Raw genomic sequence first — 26906 nt, 5'->3', positions numbered from 1 at the left:
AAAGATTCAAATATTTAAGTATAAAATATTAATAAATAATGTAACAAAAATAAATCTAATTATAACTTCTTAAATAGTAAGTATTTTGATTTTATTTGATTTATTTAATGATAATAAAATAAAAATATAATTAACATTAATAATATTAGTAAATATTTAAATAATTTTTATTAATTAAATTATTTAATTAAATTAATTGCTAAAATTGAGACCAATATGAAAGTTAGACTAAATTAATAAAATTAAAAGATTTTATTAAAATTGAAAAAACTTATGAAAATTTAATTTTTTTATTATTTAGTGAAATTAAAATGGTGGCAGTAAAAAAAAATGAAAATAAAGAAGATTAATGGACGGGTAATGATATATTATTTTTATTTTAAAAAAGAAATTAAAAGTGCATATCTCTGAAAAATAATGTGTGTTGATGTTCTGGAGTTTATTTAAGCGTCAAGGATGGTCACCATCGTCATTTCCTATACCAAAACCAAACCCAATGCCCATCCCAAATCCCATGCCAATGCCATTGTGACCTCTTCCACCGCTTATACCTCCACCTGCGCCATTGTCACCACCACCTGCTCCAAAACCTCCTCCTTCACCATGTCCATATCCTTCACCATTGCCTCCACCACCTCCACCACCTCCTCCTGAGACGAAACCGCTTGTGCCAAAACCTCCACCATAACCTCTACCATGACCTGACCCTCCAACAGAACCACCACCTCCCCCACCTCCTCCTCCTCCTCCTCCTCCGCCTCCAATACCACCACCAACTCCACCTAAACCGCCACCAGCTCCATAACCACTACCATGGCCATACCCTTCACTGAAACCACCTCCATCTCCACCTCCACCTCCACCTCCTCCTCCTCCACCCTTATTATCACCTATACCACCACCTGCGCCGAAACCACTACCATGACCATACCCTCCATTTGAAGCTCTTCCACTACCTCCCCCTTCGCCGCCTCCACCACCGCCACCCCCTCCAGCACCACCTACATCAATCCCAGCACCAAAACCGCTGCCATGACCAAACCCTTCACCGAAACTTGCATTGCCACCTCCACCACCTTCTCCACCTCCTCCTCCACCACCACCATTACCAGCATTATCTCCCCCTCCAATACCTCCCCCACCACCATGTCCACTACCATGACCAGAACCTCCACTAATCCCTCCTCCACCGCCACCACCTTCTCCACCACCCCCGCCACCACCATTACGTCCTACACCAGCTCCATAGCCTTCACCACGCCCAGATCCAGCACCTGCTTCTCCACCACCTCCACCTTCTCCACCACCACCTCCTCCTCCTCCAGCTGCTTGCCTTCTACCTTCACTGCTTCCTCCCGCACTGCTTCCTCCTGCACTGTCAATCCCACCTCTTTCACCTTGGTTACCAAAACCTCCGCCAACTTTTCCAAAGAAGCTTCTGCAACTCCGCCAATTCCGATAGCAATAATCATTATTATAATCATGATCAGAGTTCCATCCACTTGGACCCCCATAGCTGCTCTCATCTTCAACGTCCCCTCCATGACCAAAACCACTTAAAGCACTATAAATGCTAAAAACAAGAAAAATCATGCACAATAATTTAGTAGACATTCTAGAAGAAACAAGTTTCATGAAGCCAAGCCCATTTGCTTGCCCCCCTCTTCCCTACCGTCTCTTATTTATAGAAGTAGCTGATCGATCCATGCTACCATAGATATAATTATATATTAATCATATCAATATTATACTTCACTTTTTTCAACTCTTTTTCCTTCACTTGCTTTTTTCTCAAAGGTGGCGGGCGCATTATGATCCAGGTAGTGCTTGTATGGTCAACTATAGCCGACGAAAAAAAAATATTACAAAACTCAAACAAGGTGAGGCGTGTAAGCCTATATATATAATTTCTATTTCAATTTGAAAACTATATTTTTAGCAAAATCTAAATAATTACCTAGAAATTAAATACATATAAATATATGATTTTGTGAAGATGATCAATATGTATTATGATATAGACAGATCGATAGTGGAGTAGTAGGTAATACTGCATCTTCTTGAAGTATATATTTTAGACTCTACTGCTATATATTCTTTCAATATCAATATAGTATATGAAAATTGAAAAACCCATGTGTCGTTCTTCAAATCCTATCTGGCATTTCACTTTTCTGAAAGTTAACTAGTTCAATTTGAGACCTTGTTAGCTTTAGGGCCACCAATTAATGTCCAAGTAGGATGAAAAATCCATGTGGATGCCATCTGACCAATGTTGCGCATGATATAAGTGTGCTTATTTGGTTGTTATAGTTGGTGTAGTGGCTAAGTGGATATTGGATTCTTCTAAGTGTAAGCCTAGAAAAGTAGAGGCAACTGGGCCAGCAACATCTCCAACATACAATGATTGGCCTTAAACAATTAGCACGGTTGGATTCATGGACCATCTTCCCCATTTTGGGTCCAATCATAATCTTTAGGAAGATTTTTCTCTATTTCTGATGACAATTTCCAGCTTCAAACGAAATCTCCATCGCTGACACCTGCATCATTTGTTTCCGGCAGGCCAAGATGCCATATGGTAAGGCTATTATTATAATTATAATAATAATAATAATAATATACTGAATACTATACAAATTAGAAGAGGGTATATATATGAAAGCTAACTACTCCCACTTTAGCAGCTCCTTGTATAGATGTAGCATTTGAAATTCCAAAGTGGAGTCCAGTCATAAACATGGCTTCATCTCTTCTAGATCTTCCATGTCTTCTTCCTAACTAAACAAGCAATACTCAATTGGGCTTGCAGTACCAATTGATTTAATTTCTTAAATTGTGGGTCACAAGGGCACAAGAACTGGTATGTATCTGGCAATCATATATCCATGTTAGGAGCAACTGCTTTTTTCAATTCCCTTTTTCTATAAGCCAAAAGTGATAATAATTTAAAAAAAGCAAAAGTTGAAGATATGTTATGGTTTTGAAGATAATGGAATGACAAATGTCAGATTAATATACGTGTGACATATGGATGGATGGATGTTGGGATTCAGCCAGTTTACCTGCTGGCCATCATACACTTATACAATGTTATGTATACAATATATTATGGTACACCCATTATTTTATTATCTACTATTTATACAACAAGTTGAAGGTTTTGGAATATATTCACATGTTCAAGTTGATCACCCAAACCAAATTCCCCGTTCTTTAAGTTTTAAAATTATTCGCAATTCAAAAAGGGGGGAAATGAATTGAGAAATCATATTTAGTTTTCACCTTACTCAATAGAATTAATTCAATGGGTAAGATCAAGATTTAATTTTATTAGAAAGGAGTATAAAATTATTTATTTTGAATATATTAAATCATTGTAAAAGATATATTTTTAAAATTAACACTATAAAAAATAATCAGTTTTACAATCGATTATTGCAACTGAATGAAATCGATTGCAATTTTATAATCAATTTATGATTTTGGTTATTTTTTAATAAAATAATTAATTTTAAAATATTTAGCAATCGATTTAAGAATCGATTGCTAAATCGGTTGTTATTAGCAATTGATTAATAATTTGTTACTAAAATCGATTACTAATAGCAATTGATTTATAATTGATTGTTAATCGAAAATCAATTGCAAATAACAATCGATTTATAATTGATTGTTAATCGATATTAGAAAAACCTTAAATATAAGATTAGCTACCTATTTTAAAATCGGTTACTAAAATTTGTTACTAATAACAACTGATTTTATAATTGGTTACTAACAACAATCGATTTAGGATATCGGTTTTTAAATTAAAAAATTATTTTAATTAGCTCTAGAGTTAGCAATTGATTTGTAATTGGTTGCAAAAATTAGCAACCGATTTGTAATAAATTACTAAAATCGATTGTTATTTATAGTTGATTCCTTATTGATTGCTAATAGCAACCAATTTTTACAACCAATTGTAAATTGGTTACTAATTTTTTTTTTCAATTTTTTTTTTATTTGCAATCGATTTGTAAAATTGTTACTGTTAGTAACCAATTTAATTTCGCAATCGATTTTTTCCCCTAAAAATTTTCACTCAATTTTTTATTTTCTTTTTTTTATTTACAACCGATTTACGAATTGGTTGCTAATAGCAACCTATTAAAATTAATCACTATTAGCAATTGATTTTTTTTTCTTCAAAAATTTTTGTTCAATTTTTTATTTTATTTTTTTTCTATTTACAACTGATTTACAAATTGATTACTAATTTTTAAAACATACTTAATTTTAAAATTTTTTATTCTTTAAGTTTGCGAATTGGTTGATCACCCAATCCAAATTTGCTATTGTTTAAGTTTTAAAATTGTTTGCAATTCATAAAGTTAAGAAATCATACTTAGTTTTTGCCTTACTCAACAATTAATTCAATTGAAAAGACCAAGATTTAATTTTACAAAGTTTTATTTTCATCATTTACCTTCACACCAGACATAGGTAATTAATTTATTAAAAGCATTAAAATAATCTTTTATATTAGTACTTTCTTTCATTCTAAGTTGGTATAACTCCTTATTTAAACACAAACGATTTGTGAGTGATTTTGACATGTACAAGCTCTCCAATTTTTTCCATAGAACAACCGGTGAAGTCTCTTTCAAGATATTGTACTTCACATTAGGGGTTAATGTCTATCGAATTGCACTTACTATTTTTTATTGAAACTCCTATCCATCATCATTTTTCATGGTTGCCGGTTCTTTTCTTGTTCAATATTTTAATTAATCCTTATTATACAAGGACATCATTCACAATGCTTTGTTACATATTTAAATTGTTTTCTCATCAAACAGCTCCATCTTAATTTTTACACTCGCCATCTCTGACATCTCAAACCACAGCTTTAATACTACTTGTCATGAAAATTTCACCTACACAAATTAAAGAACACAAAAATTTAACGTGGTTTGATATAAGTTTACTCCACCAATAAATTCACCAATAAGAGAAAAAATAATTATAATAACTAATTATTTTTTTCACTCTTAAAATCACTCAAACCAAAAAAATTCATGAAATTCAAAGCACCTCTTCACTTTGTAAGCTCCCTACAATATAATGGTCAACTAACTACTCATACATATACTATTAAAATCTAGTCCTTTTGAGACTTTAATTATCAATGTCATGGCTCGGCCCACTAGTGATATTGTCCGCTCTGGGCCTAGGCCCTCACGATTTTAAAACGCGTCACTAGGAGTTACGAACCACCAACTTATAAACCCAGCATTTCTCCCGTCCTTGCTGAGGTTTGCCCCACCATCGCTCAAGGTTGAACGCGGAGCAGCTCTAATACCACAAATGTAACGGCCGCTCTGGACTGAAGCCCTCACGGTTTTAAAACGCGTCACTAGGGGTTACGAACTACCAACTTATAAACCCAGCATCTCTCCCGTGTTTTGCCGATGTGGGATTTGCTAGGGTGTTACAATCAAACTTTATAATTGAAATTCTATTAAATTTTTTATTTTATTTATTCTTAAGCTAAATTTTATCCTAATTAATTGTAGATACGTAATTCTAATTTAACTTAAATTATATATATATATATGGAAAAACATATACATATGAATTAAATATAATCCCTCAATAATATGAATATTTGAATGCTTCTATTTTTAATATATTTGACGGCAAAGAGTAAATTTATTTTGAAATAATTATAGACTACATAATAAAATTAAAGAATATTGAGAAAATTTTGATTGGTAATTTCCTAATTTATATGAGAATAGTGTAGTCTCTAATTAAGTTGGTTCATTCATTAAACAATTTTCATTATATTAATTAAAATGTCAAAAAAAATGAAAAATTAAAAAGAACAATTTTATTTTCCATCCATATATTATTGGAAACAATTCAAGACTTGAAGTTCACGCTAAATAATTAGCATAAAATGATGAGAGAAGTCTTGAACTAAGTTAAACTTCCGAACTAAATTAATTTTAGCGAATTTGATAAATTAATTAAATATAATTCAGATTTTATTTAATTTAAATTTAATAAAATCTAAATAGATTGAGCTGCTACTATTTCTCTTGCCTCAGCCTTCACTCGCATTGCTCCTATTGAGGCATCCACTATCACTGCCAGACCCAAAATCATCTCTAGAGACAGAACCTTTCACCCAGTCCATCAAAAATAAAGGTGTAAACGAATGAGTAGTCTTGAAAAGTCCAAACTTAATTCATCAAAATTTTTTCAAATTCAAGCTGAATATTTGTTTAGAACACTAGTTCTACACAAGTTAAACTAAAACTAGCTCAACACAAGTTAAACTAAGCCAAGCAAATCGAATTTCAAATAGCTCGTGAGTAATTTGATTTATTTACAATTCTAACGAATTTTAGATTTAGGATTATAAAGTTTAAACTACGAAATTTTAATTAATTATCATATAAAAAACTTAATTTTCATAAAAAATTAAACTTAAATTATAAATAATTATATTTTATAAATACATTTTATATATTAATTATACCATAATCTGAAATATTATATTATTTTTAGAATTTTTATGAATAAAATAATAAATATTTATAATATAATGAAATTCAATGACTAATATAAATATTTTTATAAATAAGTCTGTTTATGAACTTATTTTAAGAGCAGGCTCATGAACATATAAACCGTGCTCGTAATTAAGCCTTAACAAGTTTGAATATTGTAAATTTTGAGTTTGACTCATTTATTAAATGAGACTAGAAATCAATTTCAAGCTTTTATTGAGCCAATCTCAATGAATTTGGTTCATTTCCATCTCTTTTATTAGAGATTGTCACCGCCGCCACTACTTCCTGTTGCCACCAAGCCTCCAACTCCACCCCAAAAGGTAGAACACACCCACCCCACGCCCACACCACCCTCCCCGCCACAAATTTTGTCCACCCACAGCACCAAAGCCCTGCTCCTCCACCGCCACAATTCAAGGTACTACCGGTACCACTACAACCAGGAAACTTGAAGAAGAATGTCTTCTTCTTGCCAGTTGCACCCTTAGCCTCCAATCATCAGTGTGAAAAACGAGCACACACCAAGAATAAACACCAGGAAAAGCCTAGCAGGAGCCATTATCAATCAAGAGAATGTATCCACCGATATTAATACCTTATAATGACAAAACTAGCATCAAGAACAGGACTATATAACACAATTTTATCTTTGAAAATTGAAAATCAAAGGTGACAGTTGAGAAGGTGATAAATTTTACTCATCCTGTCATCTAAATCCATTGGAAAATTAATACACCCACCTGCCACTACTGAAAAAGAGACATCTAGGTGATTACCCTTTGTCGAATTGACTAAACCTAGCTAACTGGTTTTGCTTTATTTGCTATTCTATCTTCAGCTCCGATTGAATTTCTGTGGGTTCGTTGGAATACATATATTAGTCCTTAAATTATATATGAGTTTTTTACCAGGAATTTATAGTGTGTAAGAGATGTACGAGTCAGATATCAAAACCTAAACACGAATCCAAAATATTAAAAGGAAAATCATGACAAAAAAATTATATTTAAAAATAATTAAATAATAATAAATACTACAGTTTCATTTCGCATGTAAATTTTATTAAATAAACCATAAAAAAATCTATAAATAAATTAACCATAAAAACAAATTATACTAAATTTATCAAAATTTATCTAATTTAAACAAGTATATTACATAAATTAAAATTTAAGTTCATTATAATCATGATAAAAGAAAAAATCATAAATTATATTCAACAATATACTAAATAATAACAAATTAAAAATTTAATCATAAATTTTAAATAAATTAAGATATTATAATATAAATTTAAAAAAATTCAGTTTAACAGATTAAAGTATTCATGGGAACTCATACCCTATTAGCTAAACGAGTTCGAATAGCGAATATCTAAGTTATTGAACTTGAATCATACCAAGAGTAATGAGGGTATAAATTTTTAAATTCGAATCCGTCTAAACTCATTTAAAAATTACACAAATCCATTTTATTAGAGTGCGGGCGGGTTACCAAAATCTGCCCTACTACCATCCTTAAAATAATTGATGTGATTATCATACATTAATTAATAAAATTAATATTGCAGATAATACCAAAAATAACAATAATGAAATATAATATCCTTACTAAATTTATAAAATATATAAGAAAATGGAAATAAAACATTTACTCTTCTCTTTATACCTTAATTTTCTCGCTGTAGGATTAGGTATTGAAGAATCCCATCAGAAATTACTTTGGTCCTTCATAGTTATTTCATTTATTTTTAATTAATTGGGATCAAATTGGAATTTTAATGCATAACCTCATAATTCTATAGAGATTATCATTGAATTAATCATAGCTTATTTTCCTCTTTAAGGATGAACAACTAATCTATTATTTCTTTCTATATATGCATTCTCCATACATATGATGACATAATTATGTTAAAAAATTTTCTGATTAAAATTCGGCTATGCCTATTATGAACGTAAAATATAAAATGTATGGTGTGCTATGGTCAAATTTACTAATTAAATATATGAATTTTTATATTTATATTTTGAATTCATGATAAATAAATACAGATAAGAATTTCTTATATGTTAATTAAGGGTTAACGATTAAAAATTAAAATTATATGCAAATTTTCAATTATAAAAACTTAATAATTAAGCTATAAATTAAGCACACATATATGTTAGAGGTATATATGAACTGTAAATGTATAACTGTTGGAAGTTTTCTGTTCTCATTGGGCCAACCTAGGAATATTCTATTGATTATTCTTAATTGGAAATAAGCTCGGCTTAATTACCTACTAACGCAGTAATTAAGCTTCATTTGCTGCTCTATTTCAGAGATGCCCTACGTCCCATTTGGTAGCAGAAGCAGTACTCTGGCAGGCTAGCTATGGCTGTGCTTTGATTGCTTCATTCCAGGTGGGATCTTTTGTACGAAAACCATGGCAACATAGCAAATGAAGCTGATGATGAAAGTCCAAACTGTCTCCTTCATCATGAGCATCATTTTCTAACCTAGAGTAAGGTCAAGACAAACATCATCCACACATAAATTCTCAGCTTTCCTCAGCTTCAACACTGACTCTGAAGCTTTGGAGTTTTGTAATGAAGTCATTTTGTCCCCTTCTATTCTCAGTGCAATCTGAGTTAAATCTTCTAAACTCTGCTGATTCTTATCTTGCTCATTAGTCCTCTGAGAGATCAAATGCATGGAGACATAAATCTTCAAGTTATTATATATATACACACACACAAACATAGTAGCTAATAATAATCATGAGAGAAGAGAAATAGGAGTAATTACTTGAGCAGTGAAGCTTTTGAGTAGATCACTGAATATGATATAAGGATCAGGCTTCTTCTCCCATTCCTTGCTTGTTACTTCTTCATGTGAAAATGACTCAGTTAGCAAACTCATTCCAATCCACATCTCTTGCTTTTCTTTCCTGCAAAAATATACACTGTACATGGTTATGAAAATATATACTGAAGATGCCATTTTCGGTTAATTCTTATATAGTCCCAAAATAAAGATGACAATATCTACGATTTTACCAAAATGAAGACAAATATACTACACAAAATATCTTTGAATTGGAGAACCTTTGTGTTGTGATGCTAGTATTATTAAGAGCAAGCTTGTAACTGGGGTTATGAGCTCCATGGCCTGCTTGATAGAGTAGTAAATTGTTATTGAATCCCTTGTCTTCCAACTGATGATGATTCTGATGGCAACTCATAGAGTCCAGGTGTGAGAAATAGGCTGAATGGTGAATCCCAGGAGCCTTATGGTTCTTCTTTGCTGCCAAAGCCGCTTCTGCACAAAGAAAAATTCAAACATACATAAAACTACACAGATGATGAGGATCAGAAAAGGACACAAAATGGATATGATTATATCCCGCAAATCAATTAGTCCAATTTCTTGTCATACACATACATAAAGTCCACAAGGAAAATTCCACATACATACTCAAATTTCTGTGGAGAAAGAAGTATATTAAACATTAGTGGTGCAAGGGAAATATGTATGTATGTATGCATGTATGCATCTATGGGGTTAATTCCTTTCATATCATCTTCACATTGAACCTTATATGGCAGTGAAAGGCTGAAAAAGCAAATGCAAATTCCATTACTGAACCATGTATATCATGGGAAGCTTTCTATTCACTAGCCAATAATGGGAAATGAATGTATATTCCTAACTCAGGAAATTGCATATATATTCATACTTCAATTATTTATTTAATTTCTTTTTGTCCACATTTCCTTATTAGTGAAGTATTCATTAATAGTTGATAAGGATGAATTAATGTAGCATACCTTGTATCATCTGCTCATGCTTCATGCTTCTGTACATCTGTCCATACCATACCAAAACGTTACAAAACCTCTCTCATACACCCACAGTAAGTAAACGTTTTTAGGTCTTATCAAAGACTGAATCAGAACCTGAAGATGGCTCTTTACGTGAGATATGGTAAGCCCCTTCACATTCATTATCTGCAAAACCATCTTTGGAGTAGCACCTGCAATTCAAATCCCACAAATTAATTAAAACATGGGTTATCTAAAACTGATCTTATCATTCAATGGATAAAAATAATTTTAGGGAAATCATTTATGCGATAGACTATCTATACACCATTTCTAAGTTATAATTTTTTTGAAAAAATAATAATTAGGAAGAGGAACTTATGCGTATAAACAAAGCTTACGGTCTTCTCCACCAAGCCTTTCGACTGCATGTACAAAACAGTGGTGAAGATCAGGAGTCCATCGAAGGCGAGGCATTTTTGATCGAACATAAGGCCTAACCAAGGGGGATTTCAAGCTTATAGCAGGAAGATTATCAGATGATCGGCTCCTAGAAGCTCTGATATGAGAATTGTCAAGAGAAGAGGAAGGATAGGCTTTAGGAGAGGTTTCAGCATCTAATACCAGTTTCTTCATGATGTCTTGAAAGAGAGAGAATGTGCAAGAACAAGAATAAGTTGGTCTTTGCTGATACAAAAGAGAATAAATACTAGAAAGACTTTGTTGCAAAAAATTGTCCTTATGTGCAGCTTTTTCTCAACTCCCTATTTAAAGTCAGTTTAGTCCCTTGGAGTTTCGATTAGAAAAAGGAACTTTCGGACACGGAATTTCAGATTTGGGTTCATGATTAGTGAACATATTAATTTTAGATTTGGGATAATTTTAGTATGAATATGTATTTAATAAACTATCATATTTAGCCTTCAATAACTCTTAACAAAAATTTAAAAATGTTGAATTTATTTTATTGACTTAGTTAAATAAAAAAAATTATAAATTTTTATTCTAATAATTTAAAAATTTATTTTTTACTTAATTAAATTGAAAAAAATTATCTCTTTATATTTTAAATTTTCCTTTTAATAATAAAAAATTAAAAAAAACTAAATGATAAATAAGATGCTGCCGAGGGCTAAAAGGGGTCATTACTCTCTTACAAAAATTAAAATTTTTAATTTATAGTAATTTAAATGGATATATCCTTAATAAATTCTCACACATAACAAAATTTTGAAAAAAATAATTTTTTTATTTAATCAATAAAAAAATTTAATAAGATCATATTATAATAATTTAAAAGAATTTTTTATTGATTCAACTAAATTAATTAAATATTAGTTTTAAATTTATTTTTAAATAATAATTTTTTTTTTAAATAATCAAATTATGAGTGATGTAGATAAAACATTTAAGTCTAAATGTTGCCTTTGTCATTGACATCTATATCTAAATGTTAGGTCGTTATTAATTAATATTTTCTATTCGTCTAATAAAATAAAAAATTTAATAAAATATTTTAATAATTTAAAAGATTTGTTTATTATTTAATTAAATTGAAAAATTAATGTTTATATTTTTAAAATTTTTTTAAGTAAAAAAGAAATTTATAAAACACTTTAGTCTAAATATTGTAACGTATCATTGGTTCTCTATGTCTAAATATAGTAATACATCATTAAAATTATTTATACGATTTTTTTTTCCAGAATTAAAGTGATCCTGTGGATTTAAAATTCAAGATATTTTATTTTTTTAATTTATTCTTAAATGAGTGAGTGAGAAACGTATAAGTAGAAAGAATAATCTATAAATTTATTATCATATAATTTTTATTTTGAGTTAAATGTATTTTTAATTTTGAATAAAATGTGGTGTATAGTGTTCTGTCATAAGGTTTATAAAAAAAAAAAAAAAAATTCTCAAAGCGCTTTGAACTTTCCAAATATTTAATACTGCTTGTCAAAATAGCAAACTTGGCCAACCGCCTAATAAATCAAACGTAGCCAAAAGAAAGGAATATGGGCACATGACCTATGCGTTTGCATGACCTCAAGGAAACATATATCAAGAACCCATCTGCCCTTCTCTCCAAATATGAAACCCCCACTTCCCTTTATTATTTTATAACTTTATTAGCTACTCTTCCTCGCTTATAAAAAAAATGAATTACGTAAATATGTACGAATGGCTGAATTACGTAAATGTGTTGGCATGTGGGCTAGGTGACAAGAGGGTATGTGGCCATGGACTGGACAGCCCCTGTCTGTATCATACCCAAATCAAAGAAATCATAATTACGGTTCAAGATTTGGAAGACGTAATTGTTGACTAGGATTTGACATGCTTTCCTTAATCAAGTCTTCACTTGCCCCTAATCATATGCACTAAACCTTTACTAATCAGTTGACTGCATATTTATTCGTCCATTGACATCTTGCTTTAACATGCTTTGCTTTGACTGTCACAACTCACAAGTCATAATTATATTGCTATATTGGAGTCAAGAAAGTATTCAGAGACTACAGAACAGCTTCTTCATAATGGGTTTACAAGAATAGGCTTAGAAACATAGATCACAACGTCATACAGGCAAGAATGAAGACTCAAAGCTCAAGTTGAGCTCCTGCATTAACAATTTCCCGGGAGGAATGAATATATAGTCCTTTTGCCTCAAGAACCATGTCACCCTATCGTGACAAGAACTATAATCTAAATTCTAATCCAATTCAAAAAGGCCTCGTGTGACGACCTCTTGCCTGGCCGCAAAGAAGAGCATTCCTTGGGATGGGTAACTCGTCTCTCCATGAATTTGAAGAGGTGTAAACCCTGAGATAGAACTGCTGCCCCAAATATTGCCTAGCCCAGTTCTCAGAACGAATGTTCCACATTCCCACATTGTCTAAAGCCATGTAAATGGCAGTCCAAGACTTGGGATATACCTATTTTCAATCAAACAGTTAAACTAACTATTAAGGTATCTTAAACTTCATATTGCTTCCTTAGATTACACCATATTCATCATACCTGAGTTGTGCAACGAGCAACTGCATCTCTCAAGTTATATGTTGCCCTGCTTGCAGGCGTCCATTGTCCTCCATCCATTCTGCTCATATCATCATTGGTCAATATCTTTGCAATACAGAAAATATAATGCAACTAATTTTGAGAATTAGGACAGATAAGCTTACCCCACAACAAAGAAGGAATGGCCATCTATGTGCCATGACTGAACAGTGTCCTCCCAATTTTGGAAAACAATCTCAATGAATTCCCTGAAATTAGAAGACATTACCGAGGTCTGGAGGTAGTCATTTCCCCAGGTAGGGTAGCTAGGGATACTTCCCAGGTAGAAAACTCCAGGAATCTTGAAGTAGTCTGCAAGTTTTAAGGGAGTATCTGGAGGAACAAATGAGACACTGTTGACAGCAAACCTCTGCTTGCGATTAATAATAGGAGCAGAGTTTGCAAGAGTGATTGTGCGGCTTGTCTTAATCATTCCATAGTGGTAAGACCCTTGGGGATTCGGCCTAGGCCCACTTGCAGTCAGATTCCAACTGGTTTAAAAGAACATTATACAACACGTGAGATAAGCCAGGATTTTAGCCCTGTAAGTGAGAATTGTGAGTTCACTAATAGAAAAAGATCGTCCATTAGCATTTAGCAAGAAACCAAAAAGAAGGCATGAAGTTATAAACTGAAAGTGATTGCATTGTACCGTATAGATCTGGCCTGGTTCAGGGACCAATCAATCTGAGTAGTAGGACCACCTGGGATTGGACCCCAAACTCCTTTATATGAATTGCTATAGTGAAGAACGGCAGTTGTTGTGAGTACACGAGCAGTGAAGCGTGTGGAAACGACAATGTAGTAGTCTTGGGCTGGCTGATCAGCTGTGACCAAGACAGAATAGGACTGCCCAAGATGGATGTCAAGGGCAGAATAGGTATTTTGTAGCGTATGGGATCCTTCTACCTCCACCAGTTTCATCTTATGCCCTTGAATCCTGAAGTTAATAGATGTTGCAAGGCCCACGTTTGATATCCTGAACCTGTAAGTCTTACCTGCAAACAGGTATTCAATATAATGAGCTGTAAATGCTCAACAAGTAGAAATTAAATACTTGGAAACAGTGCAATCGATGCATGACAGAAACTTCCTGCTGCAAGGTAAACTCTAGTCATCAAGAATGAAATTTTCATAAAGTTTGGTTAAATATTCAACATTCACAACGCAAGAAGCATAAGAAGGACAACAGCTACAAATTGAAAAATTAAAAGTACTTCAAGTGGGAAAGATGTATGGTATTCATTAACAGACACCTGGATCAACTGTGAATCTGTATCCATTCCATCCACGACCATTGATGAGAAGCCCATCAGGGAATGGAAGATCATGACCAGCATCCAATATTCTTCTCAATTGCTATAAAAAGAAGAAAAATTATACTTAGAAAATAGAAATATTAAAAAAAGCCTAGACAGAAAAAAAAAATAAAGATGATAGAATAAGATATTTAAACGGCAATATGAATGGGATAATCATATGAAGGTGCTCACATAGTGATCTCTCTTGTACCAGTCTCCAGCTAGTACAGTAAAATCCCCTGAAGGAGGAGGGAAAGGCACAGGAATCTGAGGGCGGCTCCAAACTCTGATGCCACCAAACCCTCCGGCAGCCTTGTGCATTCCAAGTGATGGGAAATAAAAAAAGCTACCAATCTGGTCCTTCACTTGGAGGATGTAAGTGAAGTTTTTCCCTGGTGGGATTGGACAGTTGGTGCCATACACTCCATCCTGCCATGAGTTCCTCCTCTGTTGTATGCCATTCCTGTTGCAAGTTGTAACACATAATACCCAAGAGTCAAATACTGTAATTAAACATCAAATATCCTCGACTTATTGCTCTACTTTATCATAGAGATTAAGCTCAAAGGTAAATACACTTTGTCATTGTGCAATGTGCTTGATTGGAAATTAAACCTCTAAATAAAGGGGAGAAGTCCACTTTCTGATTGGAAAGTAATGACAAAACTATCATGGAAGGAGATCTAAAAATCCAAAGATTGTGCTGATATTTAGGTTAAAGGATGCCTGCCCATTAAAAATAAAGATTAAGGACGTTTGTTTTACATAAAATAATTTCTGTGAAAAATATTTTACAAAAAAATAAATTATGTTCTATTGTTTAATATGATATTAAAAATCAGTTGAAAAAGGTTTCGGTGATTTAAAAGTCTGATATGATAGTCATTTGGTTAATCTGATATTAGATGAGTGAGCATTTAGACCTCCATGTCTTCATGGAACTATAAGCTACACAAATATAATTGGCTTCAATAATGCAGCCATAAGCACAACCAAGATTGAAAACCAGACTTTTATTAAATTATAAATAAGACAAACATTTAAGTCTGACTAAACAATACGAGAACCACCAAGACACAATATTATGCCCAATATAAAAATGGAGGTCTCAAGATCCAGAGATATAACATGTGGGTAAGAAATTAATTACATGTTGCTAGTTGCAGAATTTGAATATTTTAATAACCTATTACAATGTTGACCAATCAATGAGTTCTATGGCAAATATTAGTTAATCACACTGAGATTTAACCATGAAAACACCATTCTAATAAAGTCAGATTCTTAAAGTGACTGTCTGCAAAATGTCAGTTTAAAAAAGAGAAAGGACCAACAAAAGTGGCTGAAAAGGCCACTGTTTTCCTGCCTTCCCACATTTTCTATGATTTCTTGGAAAGCACACCTCATTTCAATGGCTGGATTAAACAATGAACTGTATGAATCCCTATATGTTTTTCTCCTCTTATCAAGAGTTCAAGTGGAATTCAATACTTAAAATCACTTGTTTAGAGCTAAAACCCAACTTTCCCTCGCCCTCCCTTGAACGCAAAAATTTGCAGTATCAAGGCCTCAAGGGTAAGGAAGAAAAGGGATATTCTCAAAATGCAATTGACAAAAATAACCCTCCAAATACAGATCTTGATGGTGATTGATAGATCAAATGTTCAAGAGCGTTTTGTTAGTAGTAGTAGATACTAGATAGTGAATTTAAGGTAAAAGGAAAATAGTATTCCCATATTTCTGCTAATTGAGAGCTTTTAACGGCAGATCTGGTACAGTGAATTCAAACCCAAAAACTTTTCCTGTAGTTTGTTTGTTCCATAGCAGGAAGATCCATGCAAAGAGTAACAGATACAGATTGCTTGGTTGCGAGGGGAAAAAAAAGAAAGAAATAAAGAAAGAAAAGAAGAACCACATAAGAATTTGAGAAAAAAAAAAAGCAAAACATGAATGTGGCATAATAATGACGCATCCAAGACCGTAAAAAAAAAAAATCCTTACTTCAGTAGATTGCTTCCATTTTCTATACAATCAAACTGAAGCAGCAAACTATATATATAAAGGGGAAAGAGAATGGGCGAAAATAAAGGGGCAATGTTTAGTTACTGTTACCAAGAGATGAGGAATGGCTCTCTCAGGTAATTGAAAACGTTGATAATGAGGTTATCATTTGTAATAACATCGATTTGTGGCCCTGGAAACTGCCCATTAATCAAGATTCCCTGCAAAGTCAATCCATCAGGAAAGGAAAAGAAAGAAAAAAAGAAAACATCACTTCCTAAACTGAAATGCCAGTAAAACCACTCGAAATATGAGTGCTTCCAAGAACAGCATAAAACAAAACCAAGAAAACATCGCGTGAATGTAATACCTGTTGCTTAACTCCAAGAGGATAGATGTCACCATAAGTGACTTTCCACGTCAAGAACCTATAAGGGTTCTCCCCATTAACGCCATGAAAAAGAAATAAACAGAAGACAAGGAAAGAAAAAGCCCTGCAACCTCTCATTTCTTGACAGGCTCAACCCTCTGTTCCTCAATGCAAATAAAGAGATTTTGGATCTGCCAAAAAACAAAGACTTGAAGGGTGCATTATAAAGAGAGGAAATGGGCCTCCATCTCTGGTTGTCACTCTTCCATAAACTCTAATTTATCTCTGAAATCTCTCAATTGATGTGTGAATTAATCTTTGTTTCTTCTATTTTGGTTAGAGAGCAAAGCTCTGTTTTGAAATGTAACAAAGCAGGAAAGATGGCGTACGTACTCGCTGTCACTTGGGCTTGATCACGTGTAGAACTAGTGGAATATTTACCGGTTCAGTCAAATCAGGAACCGTCAACTTGAAGTCTCGGTTGATGATCGGTTATTGTTCCGGTAATGAAAAGAAAATTTGCGTTAAAGTTAAAGTTTAATTTTTTTTTTTTTATTCATAAAAAAAAATTTCTATTTCATATATGGAAATTAAATTATGATAAATATTAAAATTATAAAATTAAATTATTATAATTTTTTTATTTTAAATGTATAATTTTTGACTCTCAATATTCAAGTAAAAATTTCTCAATAATAATAATTTAAAATTTTAAACTCTTAATTTTATAAATAAAATTTACACAAATAAATTTTATATTATTAATCCAATTAATATTAAATTATTGTAATTTTAACTCTATGATTTTTAATAATAACAAAAGTTATATTTTAAAAATTAATTTTACATAAATTTTAAAATATTTGATATAATTTTACCAAATTAAATTATAAATTATCCTAAAACAAATGCATGTGATGTGATGGATTTAGGAAGTGAATATGAAAAGTACCCAATAATTCCATTATTTGTTCACGTGCATCTGTAAACCTGCAACGTGCACTATATTATTAGCTTTATTTATAAATTTTCTACGGAGAAATAACAGATTTTCATGGATTTCGTAACGGATCCATATTTTATTTTCACGACTTTGAGCAGGTGGCGGGGATAGCTCAGTTGGGAGAGCGTCAGACTGAAGATCTGAAGGTCGCGTGTTCGATCCACGCTCACCGCATTATATTTTCAAAAATATTTTCATTTTGGTTATTCTGATAATATTTTCTCAAGTAAAGGGAATTTCTTGCTTTCAGATTTGAGTGATTAGGCCATTGTTCCAGTTTCCAAAAACAAAAGCTTTTCTTTTTATGGTTGTGAGTTGACTGTCTTCATCCATATGTATACTTAGAAAACTTCGTTCAATTACATTGCTGAAGTTAACCAGAAGTTCTTGGCTCTATGTTAGATGAAATGAACCCACATACAAAGATAATACAATAAGACAAGGTTATACAGTAATATAATCTTTTGATTCTTGGGTATAAACTAATTCCCATAGTATTCAACGACTTTGATTACTCCTTTTTAACTAATAACATTTCTTCAATAGCCAATCTCTTACACTGGAGAAAGAAATAGATTCTGCACTCTTATGGCAAACAAGAAACTGAGCTTGATCACCCAGGGTCCATATGTGAGTCCACACCCACCACTCTCTCCTTCTTTCTCTACTTTCATCCTTATATATAATGCATTATTAATATGGCTTAGGTCTTATTGGACAACGGTTTGGTGAGGCTCACAATTCTGAAGCCTCAAGGCTACTTAACTGGTATCAAGTATGGAGGATTGGACAACCTTTTAGACCTCAAATCAAGTGAATCTAGTAGAGGGTAATCTTCAAGATATGTCTAATCACTTTCTCACTACACTTCATTGAATTTTAACTCTCTTCTTCTGTGAATTCCTTCTGTAGATATTGGGACATCAATTGGAGCTTGCCCGGGGGTCAGGATAGATATCAACTGTATGCTCATATCCCTTGGTGTTGGAGAAAATATAGACCTCTTGCATTTTGATCAGAAAAGAAATGAATTATACTTGCTCTAAACTCAATCCTTGTTGCTCTTCCTGATGCAGACTAAATGGGGCTGTTTACAGGGTCATTGAAAGGACAAATGACTGTTTGGAGGTCTCATTTAAGAGTAGTTATAATCCTTCAATTCGAGGCACCAAGCTACCACTTACTGTTGACATAAGGTCATGAATTCGCATAATCTTTCTTATTTTCTTTCATGTTTAACTTCAAATTTAATGAGGTTTGATGTGCTTTTCTGTTTCTTCAGGTACATATTGAAGAGTGGTGTTTCAGGATTCTACTGCTATGCAATATATGAGCGTCCTGCTGGATGTCCTGCTTTTGACCTTGCTCAGACAAGGATGGTCTTTAAGTTGCGAAGAGAAAAGTAAATTATATCCTTTAAGCTATTTATTAACTTAATGTCAGTCTTACTTGGGTTTAGCATAAAAATTCTGAAACATTTGGGTTAATTTTGTTCTATGGAATTGGATTAGGTTCCACTACATGGCTATCTCTGATGAGAAGCAAAGGATAATGCCAATGCCAGAGGATCTACTTCCAGGTAGAGGCAAACAGCTGATTGTGCCAGAGTCAGTTCTGTTGGCAAATCCCATCAATCCTGATCTCAGGGGAGAGGCAAGTATCATATGAAATTCTTGCTTCTTCACATGCAGATAATTAATATGTTCATTTTCAACCGTCCATGAAATAGCCAAAAAATTGACTCTCATGTGTGATTAACTCCAGGTTGATGATAAGTACCAGTATTCAATGGACAATAAAGACGGTGGAGTTCATGGATGGATAAGTTCTGATCCCATTGTTGGGTTCTGGATAATCTTTCCAAGTCATGAGTTTCGAAATGGAGGTCCTACCAAGCAAAATCTCACAGCCCATACGGGACCAGATTGCCTGGCTGTAAGTTCTTCCATCTGAAATCATCATTAGACATATTTTGGATATCCGTAGAATAACTTCATCAAACAATGTTATGAAACTATCATCATTAGACATATTTTGGATATCAGTAGAACAACTTCATCAAACAACGTTATGAAACTTGTGGGATAGAACCAGCTGATTGATAGTTTCTCCTGAAGCTAAATAAGCAAGAAAAGAACTTTCAACATTCTAAATGAAGAAAAAAAATCTTTGGTGCAACAGATGTTTCATGGAACTCACTATATTGGGGATGACATATTAGCTCATTTTCAAGAGGGAGAAGCATGGAGGAAGACATTTGGCCCCTTCTTTGTCTACCTCAATTCAACAACAAATGTATCAAATGCATATAATTTGTGGAAGGATGCTAAAAAGCAGGTTCAAAACTTCATATTTGTTTCTAATGACATTCATATGATATGATGTTTATGCATCCTTAATTAACAATTGAATTCAGAATCAAGAACTATGATACTACTATGATGAATGTTGTGGGATTCTTGCCATTTTGTAGCAAATTTCATTATCACCTCTTGCTTATGGAATTTATTTTCATTCTTGACTCATGGCAGAGGCTACTTGAAGAGGCAGCGTGGCCTTATGAATTTGTCTCGTCTACTTATTATCTTACTGCTAAAGATCGTGGTTCTGCTACTGGAAGACTGTTTGTCCAAGACAGGTAAATAATTCAATTCCCAATGCAGTAGACTCATAATAGGGTTGTATGCATTTGTATTCAGAATTAATGAATTGATTTCATCCTTATGAGTACCTATTCAAATTCAATCAAACCATTGAACTCCTGTTTACCAGTCCTATGATTAATTGCTGTTTATGGACATTATGAAAATTCAACCGCAGGTTTATTTCTGGGTCTCCGATTCCTGCTAAACATGCACATGTTGGTCTATCAGCAGCACGAACTGCAGGAGCCTGGCAAACAGAAAGCAAGGTAAACCATAATTACTTTTAACTTGCATTATTATATAATTGTTTCTAGCACTTTATTCAGGCTTGAATCTGAACATTCAAAGTTCATTTGTAGGATTATCAATTCTGGGTGCAAACAGATTCAAATGGAAACTTTACCATCAAGAATGTTATCCCCGGGGTCTATGGACTCCATGGCTGGGTTCCAGGTTTCATTGGTGATTATCTTGACAATGCACTAGTTACCATCTCTGCAGGTTGGTTCATATCATCCATAATAGAACCATAAGCAGAAAGAAAATCATGTGAAGAAACATTCTCACATAGTGAACACTGAAATTACTCAGGGTCAGAAACACAACTGGGAAATTTGACATATGTTCCCCTCAGAGATGGTCCAACCGTATGGGAGATTGGCTTCCCCGATCGTACAGCAGTTGGCGACTATGTTCCTGATGCGAATCCTGCATTTGTCAACAAACTATTTATCAAGAGCCCTGAGAAGTAAGCAACTTAATTACCTCAATATAATAAAGTTAGGCTGCTAGAGAAGATCAAGCATTCAATTTTTCCATCCAGCTTGTCATTATAGTTTCACTCTAGTTCAAGCAATTCCATGGTCTATGATATGTTACACTTGTATCAATGTCTGCTACTAAGTGTTACTTTGTGCAACGATTGATGCTAAGCTGACCTTCAATCTTAAGCTCTTACGATTCTTTTATTCCATAAAACAGGTTCAGGCAATACGGCTTGTGGGACAGATACACAGATATGCATCCTGAATCAGATCAAACCTTCACAATAGGCATGAGCGATCCAAAAACAGAATGGTTCTTTGCTCACGTAGACAGGTTTTGATCAATGCAACACAAGCTGGGTCTCTTTCTGAGTACTACTGGCTTACAAAGAAATATATGTGTTCTTTTTCATTCTGCTGATTTTGTCCATCTCACAGTTGCATCATAGATACAAGAATAATTGTAGTCATTCTTCATTTAAATTTCAAAAATATGCTTTTCTTGAACATCTGTTCCATAGTAAAGTGCACTTTCTAATGGTTCTAAACCTTGACAGAAGATGGGCAGATAATAAATATGTTCCATCAACTTGGACAATCAAATTTAATCTTGATTCAGTAAACAGTGGAAATTACAAAATGAGATTGGCCATTGCATCAGCAACCCGTTCTGATCTTAAGGTGAAGAATGCATAATATTCCTACAGTACTGCTTAAAGCCTATAATATATATCTTGCTTTCTTCGTTCATAAATTTACAAGTATCTTGTTTACCCAGTTACACTTCTTGCAGGTCTATATGAATGGTATGGATGTAGAACACATGGTCTTCCAAGTGATGAATTTGGGAACAGACAATACAGTTTGTCGACATGGAATTCATGGGTTGTATCAGCTATTCAGCATTGACGTTTCCTCTTCATTGTTGGTAACGGGAGACAACTCCATGTTTCTTGCACAGGCTAGGGGTGGAGATGCACTTTGTGGAATTCTCTATGATTACGTAAGGCTAGAGGCTCCAGCACCTCCTGGAAACCCTTGTCGGTCAGAAGAAGCATTTGACCTGGATGCAAAACTTATATAACTTAGATTATATTCATGACTGCAAAAGAAATTGCTTAGTTGTTTCTTCCATGGCAGAAGTTGAGAAGGTTCTTGCTTGAGTTAGCATTTGCCAGCTTTACACAAAATGTACAATCATGGCCGCACCAAATTTTTTTGTGAAGAGAACATTGTAATTTCTCTATAAAGAAACAATTTATGATATTTACATCATAAAGCCAGTGAAATAGTTCAATTCAAATTTTTCCCCTATTTCAAATTATATCTACTAATCAATTATTTCCAGCAGGAGACACCCTATGTGCTCTTGTTTGTGCGATCCTGTGTTCGTGTATGATGCATGCAAACAGAGCACAATTTAGACAAGAAATGCCTAAAGGAAACGAATCACAGCTGGTCATTAAGTCAACAATTCCTCTCAGTAATTGGCAATCTAACAAACTGCCAATTTCACTTCAATTCATTAAGTAGAAACTACTATCGATTAACAGAACCCCTGAGCAATGACAAAAATTTTGGATATTCTGCACATTGATGTTAAGGATGACAAGAGAGAAAGTTGATTCAAGAAACTAAAGATGTTATATCATCTCCATCCAAGGAGGGTAACACAAAACTGGTAGCTACATGCTTCCCAAAATGCTCTCAAGCCTTCACATCATTTCATTTGTTCTGTACAAAATGCAAGGAATTGAGTTTGATCTTTTCCCAACCATCTGCTTGAACCATTGTCAACACTACTGGCCAGAAATTGTTAGAAGCAAGCCATAATGATCACTTGGAAAAACAGGGAGCTCCAGCATCTTGACCTCTTTCCTCACTTTCTTCTCCTTGATATGTGACAAACCTGGTATTGCTTCCATGCCAATCATGTCAATTCTACTTATTCTGAAATCATGCAGATTGCATATAAATCGATCAAGTCGCTTTTGCAATGTTCGGTTCCCTGACAACATTTGATTGGACTTGGTATCATATGTCCAGCCATTTTCCCCTGGTCTTAACTCAGCCCATGCATCAATCCATCCATCAGGTAAAGGAAAATGACCATCTAATTTGTCATCCCAGTTCATGTCCCCACCAAAGATCACATTTGCATTCTTCATGAGAAGGTTGATGGCCTCCTTAGCCTGATCTACACGTTCTTTGCTGAACATCTGATCCCATGTTGGAGGCGCAGGGCAGGGACTTTCAAGATGGCTTGTGGCAACCACCAAATGCTTGTTAGGCTGAACTTCAAGCTCAACAATGCAAAGCTCTCTCCCCATTACAGAATTGTTAAAAGGCCTTGAGCTGAAGGATTTTACTGGAAGTTTGCTTAACTGCACAAAAATATATCAACCATAGTAAAATGAATGCTGACATTATTTATATGAGCTGGATGCCTGGATCAGTATATCACTATAAAGCCTGACAAATAGCTACTGACATTGTAAAGCACCTTCAATGGCCAGCAGATCAATGTATGATTGACATTAACTAATGCTTTTGGGATGGGGGTTCCAATCCAAAAAACAAAAAGAAAAAGAAAAGTGATATATCAGAAATCCCAAGGCATGCAAGCGGGAGTAGACTTAACACATCACTTTCAAGCTAGTATAATGGTTCTCACACTGTTACAACTAAAGTTCGATTACAAGCTTCAAATGCAATTGCTGACAAGGAGAAACAGTTCATAAGCTTCTAGCTGAAATGCTGAATTGAAATGGAGATAAACATTTTACATTTTTGATAGATATACTGTGCAAGAGACTTTTTAATAAATCTTGCTGACCTGACAACATTGTATCATGATGATTAATAGACAAAGCATGCGTGTTTACAGTGGTGGATGGAAAAGCTTACCAGCATGCAAAAGTATGGTCTTAAATACGCCACCTCATTTGCAACAGAGCACCGATATGCTTTCCACCAGCTGGACTGCCTAAATATGTCATATATATTTGGAGTAACCTCCTACAAAACAAGGTGGCTGTAAGCAAGACAGAAATCAATGATAGGCTGAATCCAGTGCTTTATTTACAGGAATACCCAAAGCAAAAAAAAAACCTGAAAACATATCACATCTGGTGAATGCAGTTGAATAAGGTCACCAATAGCTTTCATCCTCTTATTCAACTCCAGTTCCTCTCGAAACCAAACATTGTAGCTCAAAATCTTGAATGAACTCAAAGTGGCAGATGAACTGGTGTCCTCTGCCAAAATGTAATGAATGGTGAAGCAGCCATAGTGTTCAACAAAACATAAACCCCTTTTTTTTTCTGAATAAATAACTGTGTCATCCATCAGAAACATTTGATTTCCAACCACTTATAAATGATAGAGAAAATAGAGGGAAAACACATTTAAAACAAGCTTTGCCATTAATAAATGAATTGCACTAAAAAGGTTTCATTTGGGACACAGTCATTTGTAATTTTGTCATTGAAAATGTTTTGTCATGTGATCTCATGATCTCATCTGCCATTGCATGAAACACACGAGGCATCAGGAAATTGAAAATCTCCAAATTCTAACTCACCCTTTGCAACAGTCACCGATTTGTTTGATGCCCCAAACCCTTGAAATCCACCCAATTTAACACAATCCCTAGCACCCCCATCTGCATAAATTAGCACCATTCGATACGTAAATAAATAACCTTTAAAAAAAATTTTAATTTTTTTTTTTAAAAGGGGCTACTAACCCTTCGCATCAACTGCCCTATTGGAGGCCCTAACTCCACGAAAGCTTCCCGATTCAGTACAATCCATATCAGCATCGACTGAGTCCCTAATCTTCCTCTTGCAAGTCCTCAAGGGCAAGAAGACAGAACCAATAGAAGAATCCAAGTCCTCATCGAGATCAACCTCATTAAAAACCTCTAAACTCGAATGGGAAGAAAGAGAAGCCCTAGTGCCACAGATTTCACAGGTGATGTTCTTGTATGGGTTCAAGAAAGTGCACGCTTTGCAAGACCATTTTGGGGTGTCTTGACGAGAAGCTGGTGAAGAAGAGGAAGAAGAAGGAGGAGAAGCAGGTGATAGGCACATTTGACAAGTGGGTTTTGAAGATGGGGAGTTGATGAAAGTACATCTCTTGCAGGTCCAAGACATGAGCTCTGAAAGGGCAAGACGATTGAAGCGAAGATATGGGAATGCGAGTGGAAATAAGGTTGCTTTGCGTAACAATACTTCCATTCCTCACGAGACCGCTTTCAAGTTTCCACTTCGAACTTCAAACTTGTCGCCGTTTTTGAAGGGTCCAACTTGGCCCATATGGGAATCACACGTGGGCTCTCCCCTCTGAGTTGGAATAATTTAATTAGTATATATTTTTTAAAATTTGATAATTAAAATAAAAAATTAAATATTGAAAAATAATTAAAAAATTAAAATAAAATGAAATTAATATTTTATCTCCTTTATAAAATTTATTATTTAAATAATAAAAAATTAGAGATATTAGTATCATTTTATAAAATATTCTAATAGTAAATGAAAATTTTTAATATATGAAAGAGTAAAACAATATTTTTTTTTATTGTGAAATAAGAAATCTTTATATCTTAATGCATATATTTAATTTATTTGAAACTATTAGAATAGAATCTATTTTTTGGGATATAAGTCGAAGCAATAATAAAAATATTTATAGTGAAATATCTTTGATAATTTTTGAAAAGTTAGTTCACTAATAAATTGATAGATAAGTAATTTAACTTGTTCACATTTAAATCATGAATGTTGAGAATCCATATTATATAAGGAGACATTATTTTTACTAATTTGAATTGAAGGATAATATAAAATCGATCTATAAATAATAAATATTATTCTTCAATAATGATTATTGCCATAACTCCAATTGAAAAATATAATATCCAAATATTATTATGTGAAAATTATAATTCTTATGTCAAATTTTAGAAAATTTTATACATAATTTTTGTATATTTCTTTAAAATTTTTAAATATTTCACTCGTAAAGTGATAAAATTTTTATTTAATAAATAAATTTTATTATATATTTTTTTTGTCCTAAATTCATTATAAACTGAATTTAAATAAGAAAAATCATTTTTAAAATCATTTTCACTATGGAAAACAAGCATCTTACATGAGAATATTACTCTTTTTTTTTATTGATCAAATTATTCATATTAGAGAATCCCAACAGAATGATACTTGAAATGAAAAAGCTGTCTCCTTTTTTTTAAAAGAATAATCTTTTAAAGCTGCCCACTTAATCCTGCCCATAATTAGGGTGGGGGCTTCCTTTCAACTCCTGTCTGAGTATCAAAATTACTTTTCTTGACAGTAGCTCTAGCAACAATGAAAGCA

At 33.4% G+C, this 26906-nt stretch overlaps 5 protein-coding genes and 1 non-coding gene across 10 annotated transcripts; 2 read left to right on the top strand and 4 right to left on the bottom strand.

Moving 5' to 3' along the window:
* Nucleotides 1–450: 450 nt before the first annotated feature.
* On the bottom strand, nucleotides 451–1810 carry LOC110639484 (glycine-rich cell wall structural protein 1-like). Its single transcript, XM_058129426.1, has 2 exons — nucleotides 1752–1810; nucleotides 451–1573 (listed from the first exon to the last, which is right to left on the bottom strand). Exons 1-2 carry the CDS (start codon nucleotides 1808–1810, stop codon nucleotides 451–453), a joined length of 1182 nt encoding a protein of 393 aa, XP_057985409.1.
* Nucleotides 1811–8742: 6932 nt separating this feature from the next.
* Nucleotides 8743–11040, bottom strand: LOC110639490 (two-component response regulator ORR22-like). Of its 4 annotated transcripts, none has more exons than XM_058129502.1 (6): nucleotides 10777–11040; nucleotides 10511–10587; nucleotides 10382–10418; nucleotides 9659–9872; nucleotides 9360–9516; nucleotides 8743–9278 (listed from the first exon to the last, which is right to left on the bottom strand). In XM_058129502.1, exons 1-6 carry the CDS (start codon nucleotides 11009–11011, stop codon nucleotides 9066–9068), a joined length of 933 nt encoding a protein of 310 aa, XP_057985485.1. In that variant the 5' UTR covers nucleotides 11012–11040; the 3' UTR covers nucleotides 8743–9065. The 4 variants fall into 4 exon arrangements, with proteins under 4 accessions (XP_057985485.1, XP_057985487.1, XP_057985486.1 ...); XM_058129504.1 differs by having other exon boundaries at nucleotides 8743–9248; XM_058129503.1 differs by having other exon boundaries at nucleotides 9360–9501.
* A 1808-nt stretch (nucleotides 11041–12848) lies between these two features.
* LOC110639453 (L-ascorbate oxidase homolog) lies at nucleotides 12849–17484 on the bottom strand. Its single transcript, XM_021790401.2, has 8 exons — nucleotides 17111–17484; nucleotides 16852–16961; nucleotides 14932–15202; nucleotides 14695–14797; nucleotides 14091–14436; nucleotides 13564–13929; nucleotides 13400–13478; nucleotides 12849–13314 (listed from the first exon to the last, which is right to left on the bottom strand). The coding sequence occupies exons 1-8, from the start codon at nucleotides 17246–17248 to the stop codon at nucleotides 13102–13104; spliced, it is 1626 nt and encodes a 541-aa protein (XP_021646093.2). The 5' UTR covers nucleotides 17249–17484; the 3' UTR covers nucleotides 12849–13101.
* Nucleotides 17485–18214: 730 nt separating this feature from the next.
* TRNAF-GAA (transfer RNA phenylalanine (anticodon GAA)) lies at nucleotides 18215–18287 on the top strand. The gene has a single exon. It is a non-coding gene; the product is annotated as a tRNA-Phe (tRNA).
* A 238-nt stretch (nucleotides 18288–18525) lies between these two features.
* LOC110639456 (probable rhamnogalacturonate lyase B) lies at nucleotides 18526–22805 on the top strand. 2 transcript variants are annotated; one of them, XM_058130463.1, is made up of 15 exons: nucleotides 18526–18743; nucleotides 18821–18942; nucleotides 19026–19076; nucleotides 19190–19309; nucleotides 19396–19515; nucleotides 19625–19766; nucleotides 19878–20048; nucleotides 20295–20450; nucleotides 20645–20751; nucleotides 20934–21024; nucleotides 21118–21259; nucleotides 21350–21506; nucleotides 21740–21856; nucleotides 22080–22203; nucleotides 22301–22805. In XM_058130463.1, the coding sequence occupies exons 1-15, from the start codon at nucleotides 18702–18704 to the stop codon at nucleotides 22604–22606; spliced, it is 1968 nt and encodes a 655-aa protein (XP_057986446.1). In that variant the 5' UTR covers nucleotides 18526–18701; the 3' UTR covers nucleotides 22607–22805. The 2 variants fall into 2 exon arrangements, with proteins under 2 accessions (XP_057986446.1, XP_021646098.2); XM_021790406.2 differs by having other exon boundaries at nucleotides 18527–18743; nucleotides 22316–22805.
* Nucleotides 22806–22941: 136 nt separating this feature from the next.
* On the bottom strand, nucleotides 22942–25787 carry LOC110639455 (uncharacterized). The gene is made up of 5 exons (XM_021790405.2): nucleotides 25271–25787; nucleotides 25106–25186; nucleotides 24634–24779; nucleotides 24430–24540; nucleotides 22942–23906 (listed from the first exon to the last, which is right to left on the bottom strand). Exons 1-5 carry the CDS (start codon nucleotides 25761–25763, stop codon nucleotides 23322–23324), a joined length of 1416 nt encoding a protein of 471 aa, XP_021646097.2. The 5' UTR covers nucleotides 25764–25787; the 3' UTR covers nucleotides 22942–23321.
* Nucleotides 25788–26906: the final 1119 nt, after the last annotated feature.

Source organism: Hevea brasiliensis, chromosome 11 (genome assembly GCF_030052815.1).
Source record: "Hevea brasiliensis isolate MT/VB/25A 57/8 chromosome 11, ASM3005281v1, whole genome shotgun sequence".
Lineage (NCBI taxonomy): Eukaryota > Viridiplantae > Streptophyta > Magnoliopsida > Malpighiales > Euphorbiaceae > Hevea > Hevea brasiliensis.
This window is presented reverse-complemented; position numbering and strand designations above follow the sequence as displayed.

What these genes read in the sequence shown, in the direction of transcription:
- LOC110639456 (XM_058130463.1), top strand. Translation starts at nt 18,702, where the DNA reads ATGGCAAACAAGAAACTGAGCTTGATCACCCAGGGTCCATAT. An exon ending in GGAAGGATGCTAAAAAGCAG is followed by an intron (nt 20,451 to 20,644) that starts GTTCAAAACTTC and finishes GACTCATGGCAG; the next exon opens with AGGCTACTTGAAGAGGCAGC. An exon ending in TTTATCAAGAGCCCTGAGAA is followed by an intron (nt 21,507 to 21,739) that starts GTAAGCAACTTA and finishes TCCATAAAACAG; the next exon opens with GTTCAGGCAATACGGCTTGT.
- LOC110639453 (XM_021790401.2), bottom strand. Translation starts at nt 17,248, where the DNA reads ATGAGAGGTTGCAGGGCTTTTTCTTTCCTTGTCTTCTGTTTATTTCTT. An exon ending in GAGCCATTCCTCATCTCTTG is followed by an intron (nt 15,203 to 16,851) that starts GTAACAGTAACT and finishes AACTTGCAACAG; the next exon opens with GAATGGCATACAACAGAGGA. An exon ending in CAGATTCACAGTTGATCCAG is followed by an intron (nt 14,437 to 14,694) that starts GTGTCTGTTAAT and finishes ACCTGTTTGCAG; the next exon opens with GTAAGACTTACAGGTTCAGG.
- LOC110639484 (XM_058129426.1), bottom strand. Translation starts at nt 1,810, where the DNA reads ATGCGCCCGCCACCTTTGAGAAAAAAGCAAGTGAAGGAAAAAGAGTTG. An exon ending in AAAGAGTTGAAAAAAGTGAA is followed by an intron (nt 1,574 to 1,751) that starts GTATAATATTGA and finishes TCTTGTTTTTAG; the next exon opens with CATTTATAGTGCTTTAAGTG.
- LOC110639490 (XM_058129502.1), bottom strand. Translation starts at nt 11,011, where the DNA reads ATGAAGAAACTGGTATTAGATGCTGAAACCTCTCCTAAAGCCTATCCT. An exon ending in ACGTAAAGAGCCATCTTCAG is followed by an intron (nt 10,419 to 10,510) that starts GTTCTGATTCAG and finishes TGGTATGGACAG; the next exon opens with ATGTACAGAAGCATGAAGCA. An exon ending in GCATGAGCAGATGATACAAG is followed by an intron (nt 9,873 to 10,381) that starts GTATGCTACATT and finishes TTCTTTGTGCAG; the next exon opens with AAGCGGCTTTGGCAGCAAAG.
- LOC110639455 (XM_021790405.2), bottom strand. Translation starts at nt 25,763, where the DNA reads ATGGAAGTATTGTTACGCAAAGCAACCTTATTTCCACTCGCATTCCCA. An exon ending in TAGGGCAGTTGATGCGAAGG is followed by an intron (nt 25,187 to 25,270) that starts GTTAGTAGCCCC and finishes TAATTTATGCAG; the next exon opens with ATGGGGGTGCTAGGGATTGT. An exon ending in ATCGGTGACTGTTGCAAAGG is followed by an intron (nt 24,780 to 25,105) that starts GTGAGTTAGAAT and finishes ACATTTTGGCAG; the next exon opens with AGGACACCAGTTCATCTGCC.